The sequence below is a fragment of the Aplysia californica genome, unplaced genomic scaffold (genome assembly GCF_000002075.1).
Source record: "Aplysia californica isolate F4 #8 unplaced genomic scaffold, AplCal3.0 scaffold00018, whole genome shotgun sequence".
Taxonomy (NCBI): domain Eukaryota; kingdom Metazoa; phylum Mollusca; class Gastropoda; order Aplysiida; family Aplysiidae; genus Aplysia; species Aplysia californica.
The window spans coordinates 881096-888595 of NW_004797288.1; the positions used below are offsets into that span (position 1 = coordinate 881096).

At 40.7% G+C, this 7500-nt stretch overlaps 1 protein-coding gene across 1 annotated transcript in view; it reads right to left on the bottom strand.

Annotated features, from left to right (window-relative positions):
* Positions 1-7500, bottom strand: part of LOC101857995 (short transient receptor potential channel 6-like) — a 31961-nt gene that overhangs the window by 7747 nt on the left and 16714 nt on the right. The window contains exons 11-13 of the mRNA XM_035971699.1: positions 3404-3555; positions 2443-2590; positions 73-181 (exon numbers count right to left, since the gene is read on the bottom strand). Of these exons, the coding sequence (XP_035827592.1) occupies positions 73-181; positions 2443-2590; positions 3404-3555 (409 nt within the window). The remainder of the gene's footprint in view (positions 1-72; positions 182-2442; positions 2591-3403; positions 3556-7500) is intronic.

Consider the following 7500-nt stretch of genomic DNA (forward strand, 5'->3'; position numbering starts at 1 on the left):
AGAAATAGTCGACGTGAATGACGGCCGGTCAGTTCTATATACCACGAGCCACCACTGGAGTAAACTACTTACTCGCCGTAGAATTCTACGGCCAAAGGCGTGGCTATTCTTGAGCTGTTCATCTCAATGTTGTCTCTGTTACTGTAGTAGGCGAACAAGTTCCTGAGTGCCACCATGAAGGCTGAGAACACAATGATCACTATAGCCACGAACTTCAGAATGTCCTGGCACAAAGGGAAAAGATAAAAGAAGAGAGAAATGCATTTATTAATATCTTCATAGAAAATTTGTTCCGCAATATGAAGGAAAATCAAAATGTCGTTTCAAGAGCAGATTTAATTTGTCTTGCCATATGAATAGAAATTGTTATACATATAAAAGAAAGCCAATAACATGTAACACCTTGTGCCTTCCAGACAGCCATCAATTTGACTACAGCTCATATCAATCTATTCATAGAGAAGAGAGCTCCGCAGATTGACGTGAGTAGTCACGTGATCCACAAAGACATCGTTTAGCCCGTTCTGTTAAAAAATTAATCATTCTCTTAAAAGTGATGTGTATCGACTAGACAGATAATCTCGACCAACAATCCCGACAACAATAGCATTTTGGTGTGGGTATTTTAAATAAATACCCAGAACATTCACATCTCAACCACCGATAAATAGAATATTAGCATCTTGATCAATGATACATATAATATTAGCATCTCGATCCATGGTATGACGCAGATTATCAGCATCTCGCCCAAGACACAAAACGTGATAGTATCTCGACACACGATACAAAAAAATAATAGTATCTCGACCAACGATATGATATAGACTATTGGCATCCCGATAAATGTAATGAATGATATACAAATATTAGCATCTCGATAACGATATTATATTGATTATCAGCATCTCGAAAACCAGGGGCAAAACCGGCGGTGCCGGTCTAATTTTTGTCAGCTGGACTGTTGACAAGAGATTTATAGCTGATGATGATTTTCATTCAGTTTTAAGTAAATCCAAACAAACATGTATCAACATTAAAAAGCACCTTGCCGATTTGAAGGCGCTCAAATAGAGAAGTGGGATTCACTTCTGTTTTGTCGCGACAGAACCTCATTCTTTCAAGTTTGTTATCGCGCCGGCTCGTAACTTTAAATCGTCTCCCGTCAAGCCGTCACTTCGCGGAACTTCGTACTACACACGGCGGGCTTAGGCTTAGCGATGACGTCAGTCCCGTGGACAAATCCATCGACTGCCCTCCGAGCGAATAGGGTATCCCATAATTGCCAAATTGGCCTCTTTACAGCTTACAAAATTAAGAATGAGACTAACCTGAGCAGCTCAGAAACATGTATTATTTTATCAGCAAAACATGTATTTATCATTCATCCTTTCTCTAACTACTATCAAAACATTTATTGTCAGCATAGCACTAATCCTTTCGGTTTATTGACTTTTTAACCACCTATATTTCCTGTTTGGTTTTTACTCATCGTTTTCTCCCCACTAATAACTTACCTGGCCAATAGGAGTGGCTGGCTAAAGGAGGAATCGTCTAGGGAAGATATATAAGGAGAATTTTAACGAGGAACAGTAGGCACTCGGCTGTGAGTCTGGGCCGAAAACAATAGGCCTACCCCCCCCCCCCTTCCCTCCCCTTTTCCACGTCACCCCAGCAAGATACCAAGTTCTATAATTAGCATTTGACACACTTCCCCACTTTGTTACAACACAGTGTTCTGTTCTGGGAGCTGAGAAGTGCGATGAAGAACATTTGATGATATAATGATCGGAAACTGTTGTGTGCTAACTTTGTCCAGCTTTGTATAGTATCTGATTGTAGACTTGATCTGCTTGGAACAGTGTCACTGGTACAATATCAATTGCCTTTTTGTCATCATACTGGACAGTTCTTATTTCATATATTTAACGGTTCCAGTGTACGTCGATATTTTGTGTGGGGGTGTGGTGCAAAAAGTATGAGTCAAGTACTGGAGGCCAGGACCAGCAGTTTATTGCCTCTCACTTTCAGTTTGTTTTCTAGCCTAGTAGTGTTTCTTTTTCTGTGCCGATCAAGTCAGTTTCTATTAATCTCAGTAACTTCCATCATACGTTATTCATAATATTGTTTCTTGACACTACCGCATATTTTAGCTCTTTCACATTATATTACAATGTTTACAGTGGTGTGTGTGTGAGTGGGGGAGGGGTGGGGATGGCGAAAGTAGGGGTATAAAATAAGGAGAGAAAGACAGACAGAGAGAGAGAGAGAGAGAGAGAGAGAGAGTGTGTGTGTGTGTGTGTGTGTGTGTGTGTGTGTGTGTGTGTGTGTGTGTGTATGTTGTGAAGGAAGGGGGTGGGGGAGGGAGAAATAGTCGACGTGAATGACGGCCGGTCAGTTCTATATACCACGAGCCACCACTGGAGTAAACTACTTACTCGCCGTAGAATTCTACGGCCAAAGGCGTGGCTATTCTTGAGCTGTTCATCTCAATGTTGTCTCTGTTACTGTAGTAGGCGAACAAGTTCCTGAGTGCCACCATGAAGGCTGAGAACACAATGATCACTATAGCCACGAACTTCAGAATGTCCTGGCACAAAGGGAAAAGATAAAAGAAGAGAGAAATGCATTTATTAATATCTTCATAGAAAATTTGTTCCGCAATATGAAGGAAAATCAAAATGTCGTTTCAAGAGCAGATTTAATTTGTCTTGCCATATGAATAGAAATTGTTATACATATAAAAGAAAGCCAATAACATGTAACACCTTGTGCCTTCCAGACAGCCATCAATTTGACTACAGCTCATATCAATCTATTCATAGAGAAGAGAGCTCCGCAGATTGACGTGAGTAGTCACGTGATCCACAAAGACATCGTTTAGCCCGTTCTGTTAAAAAATTAATCATTCTCTTAAAAGTGATGTGTATCGACTAGACAGATAATCTCGACCAACAATCCCGACAACAATAGCATTTTGGTGTGGGTATTTTAAATAAATACCCAGAACATTCACATCTCAACCACCGATAAATAGAATATTAGCATCTTGATCAATGATACATATAATATTAGCATCTCGATCCATGGTATGACGCAGATTATCAGCATCTCGCCCAAGACACAAAACGTGATAGTATCTCGACACACGATACAAAAAAATAATAGTATCTCGACCAACGATATGATATAGACTATTGGCATCCCGATAAATGTAATGAATGATATACAAATATTAGCATCTCGATAACGATATTATATTGATTATCAGCATCTCGATAACGATATTATATTGATTATCAGCATCTCGATAACGATATTATATTGATTATCAGCATCTCGATAACGATATTATATTGATTATCAGCATCCCGACCAATGGTACCAAGAGGAGTACACTTACATTGACCATACGACCCAGAGAGATCTGTAAGGGCCCCAGTGTCTGGTTGGCTGGCAGAAGGTAGGAGATTCTCAGCAGGCTTACGATGTTGGCCACTGCGAACAAACCCTCCGCCATGTTCTCGGGGTCTGTGCTGGACCAGAACCGGCGGTCTGAAAGGGTTAAGAAAGAGGGTAAGAGTAAATACGTTTATGAGTTCAACTGCCCTTTCAACACGGTTCATCATCATCATCCGGGTGCCTTGCCGACTGGCGTGGGCGATCGTGGACCTCCACTTCACTTTGTCTTGAGTTGCAGCAATGGTGTCTGTTGTTCTTGCTGCTCCTAGCCATGTTGTCATCTTGTCCAGTATCTTTTCCCTCTGTCTGCCTCTGCCTCTCTTTCCATCAAAATTGCCTGTTGTTACAATATTCTCCAATGCTTCTTTTCGCATTGTGTGTCCGAAAAAATGTGCCTGTCGCTTTCGTATATTCGTCACAAGCTGTCTTCTACAATTTGCTTAAACCAAGAAGACTTCTTCATTTGTTTTTCTAGCTGTCCATAGGATACGTAGCATGCGTCTTATGAACCGCAACTCTGTCGCAACAATTGTTTTTTCCAGCTGTTTATTGATTGTCCATGCTTCGCACTCGTATGATAGGATTGGCTCGATGTAACTTTTCAGTACTCTTTTCCTCGTTTCCATTGACAGATTGATGTTTGTTAGTATCTGTTTCATTTTGTGGAAGGTTGCTTTTGCTTGGCAAATGCGGCTTTTAATTTCGTTGTGACATCTCCCATCTGATGATATAATGGTCCCCAAACATTTAAAATGGTGTACTTGCTTGAGGGTGGTATCATTGATTTTAAAATTGCATGTTGGGGTTGGAGTTTTTCTGCTTATCACCATTGTTTCGGTTTTCTTGATGTTTAGGCTTAAGCCCATGTTGTCACTCTCTTGTACGATGACATTTAATAGATTCTGTAGGTGTTCCTCATCTTCTGCTATTAGGACTGTGTCGTCTGCATATCTTAGATTGTTTATATTATGTCTCCCTATCGAGATACCTGGCATTTCTTCTATGTGTCTCATGATATTTTCACCATACAAGGAGAACAAGTCTGGAGAAAGCACACATTCTTGTCTGACTCCTCTCTTAATCTGTATGTATTCGCAGATGTCGTTTTCTGTTCTCGTTGCAGCAGTTTGGTCCCAGTACATGTTCTTGATAATCCTTAAGTCCTTCCCGTCAATATTGAGGACTTCCAGCATGTCGATGATCTTGTCGTGCCTAACTTTGTCAAATGCCTTGGTCATGTCTATAAAACATAAATGGAGATCTTTCTGAACTTCTATGGCACGTTCTATTGTTGCTCTGATGACATATATGGCATTTACAGTGCCTTTGCCTTCAATAAATCAACACTGTTGTTGGGCTATTTCTGGGAGAATTTTATTTCGAATTCTCATCATAATTATTCTGAGTATCATTTTTGTTATGTGGCTCATGAGGCTGATGGTACGATGGATTTCACATTCGTTTGCATTAGGTTTCTTTGATAAAGCTATGAAGATAGATTTTGACAATTCTGATGGAATGTGTCTAGTGTCATACATGTTGTTAAGACGTTTTGTCGGTGTGGTGATTCCAAAGTCTTCTAAAGCTTTAATCATCTCTGTGGTAATGGTGTCTGGTCCTGCAGCTTTCCCATTCTTCATCTTTCGTAGTGCCTTGATAACTTCTTCTTTCATGATTGGTGAGCCCTCGTTGGTTATTGTCCACTCTTGTTTGTTCATCTCTTTTGTCATTGTACAGGTCACCGATATATTCTGTCCAACGTTCTAGTATCTTGTCTTTATCCATGATGATATTCCCATCCTTTGATTAGAGACACCTTGTTGATCCACGTGTTCTTGTATGACACACCTCTTTAATTTTTCTGAGCAGATCTTTTGAGTTCGCATTGGAATGACTTTCCATTTCCTCACACCCTTCTTTTAACCAGGTCTCTTTTGCTAGATTACATTTGTGTCAGATTTCTTTATGAAGATTCACATATTTTTCCAGATTGTTTTTGTTTCTTCTTCGTTCCACCATTAGATTAAGAATTTCTTCAGTCTTCCATTTCTTCTTTGCTTTTGTTGTCCTTTCTGGTATGACGTCTTTTGCAGCCTCATTTATAGATGTTTTAAGCTGTTCCCATTGTCGTTCTATGTCTTGCATTTCTTCTAAGGGGCCCAATTTGTTCTGTGCAGTTATTCTGAATTTATCTTGCATTTCTTTGTTTGACTGTAGTAATGCCATGTTTAGTTTCATATTCTTGTTCTTGCTCATGTGTGTTCTTTTCAATCTGATTCTAAATTTTCCAACTACAGGTACATGGTCACTGTAACAGTCTGCTCCTGGGCGCGTTTTGACATTTAGCGTCCCGTTTTTGTATCTTTTCTTGATCATGATGTAGTCGATTTGGTTGCGAGCGCTGTCTCCAGGACTCTTCCAGGTCAATAATCTTCTTGGTCATTCAGGATGGCCCATTCTATCAGTTTTTCTTCTCTTTCATTTCTGGTTCCCAGTCCATATGGACCCACTATGTCTTCATGTATTGTTGTTCCCACTTTTGCATTAAAATCTCCCATGACTATGACAATATCTTATGATTTACAATGTGTATTTGCTTGGCTTATTTCATCATAAAACGTCTCTATTTCTTCTTCTGTGCTTTCTGAGGTTGGTGCATACGCTTGGATGATGGTTTTATCGAAGGGTGATCCTTTCAGTCTCACCAGAATAACTCTGTCTGATATTGTCAGTTACCCCTTATTAAATGTCTTCGATGTTGGCATGTCCATGATGACCGCTGCTTCTCTTTCATGTTTGTCGCCTCCTGAGTAAATGATTTTATAGCTGTCGGACAATATTCTGCCAGCTCCTGTCCATCTTACTTCACATAAACCCATGATGTTAACATTCATTCTCTTCATTTCTTTCTTGGTGTTGTCCAGTTTTCCTTTCTCTAGCATTGTTCTCACATTCCAGGTTGCTATGTTTCTTGTTTGAGTTTTCCTTTTGTGAGCGGTATCTTGATGACGATCTGGTGTCACCTGTTGTTCATGACTGACCCTACAGGACGAAGCAGCTCTTACAGAGCTCCCCTTTACGTCGTTATCTTTATTTATTGAAATGTTATGATCCACGATGTTCTTGGGAAAGAATACAGCAGTGGTTTCCTCTTGTCTTCTGTTGGAATTTTGTACGGTTTACTCCGCTGGCCTTTATCCAAAAGGACTAACCCACAAGGCAGTGGGGGCAGGTGGTTGGTTTCGGCGCCTCCCTCTTTACTGAGCACATGAGGCATTTCATACAGACAGGGTTGCCACCACCCTGTCCCACCTCGCTCTCCAAAACTGTCGCCTGTTGGTCTGCGACTGCTTATTGGTTATTCGCAGCTACCCTACATTATGTAGGCCGTTCCACTGTCCGCCACCTGAGGATGTGGTGGGTCGAGGATGGTCGCCCCAGCTCTCAACACGGTTAGGGTATTTAAAAGGCGTGACCTCCGAATTCAGCGTCCATCTTCAAACAATTGAGCCAAATCGGTCGAGAGCCTTGAAAACGTCACAAAAAAGGAGATTCAAAAATAGCTCTGTTGGGCCTTCGAACCAAAGACCCCTGCTTTATAAATTATAGTCCAGCAAGATACCAACTTAGCCAACAGCGCGTCCATTCAAAAAGAAAGAAAAGGAGAAAGCTACTGTTTCATTTCCCTGTATGTTTCTTTCTTATGTAGGTATAGTACGCTTTTGACGACCATTTATGTCATGTTTTTATGCTCTCGAACTCACCAGAGTTCAGTGACTGGCACATGTGTTGTTGCGGTTAGGCTCTTACCCGTTACACACAATACAATTCAGTTTGAGTTCCTTTTCGAGCGTTTCGATCTGTGTGATTGTGTGTTGCATCTCAATCAGCGCGGGATGGGCCTAATAGGTCGAAGCATCCTGCTTCCCAAATGATTTTTTTTCTCGATGGGGGCGTAAAATACAATTACTTCAGCAATAATCCGACTTTTAAGTGCCAAAGACTTGGGTTTATTGGGAGGGGGCTGTTTCATAGGAT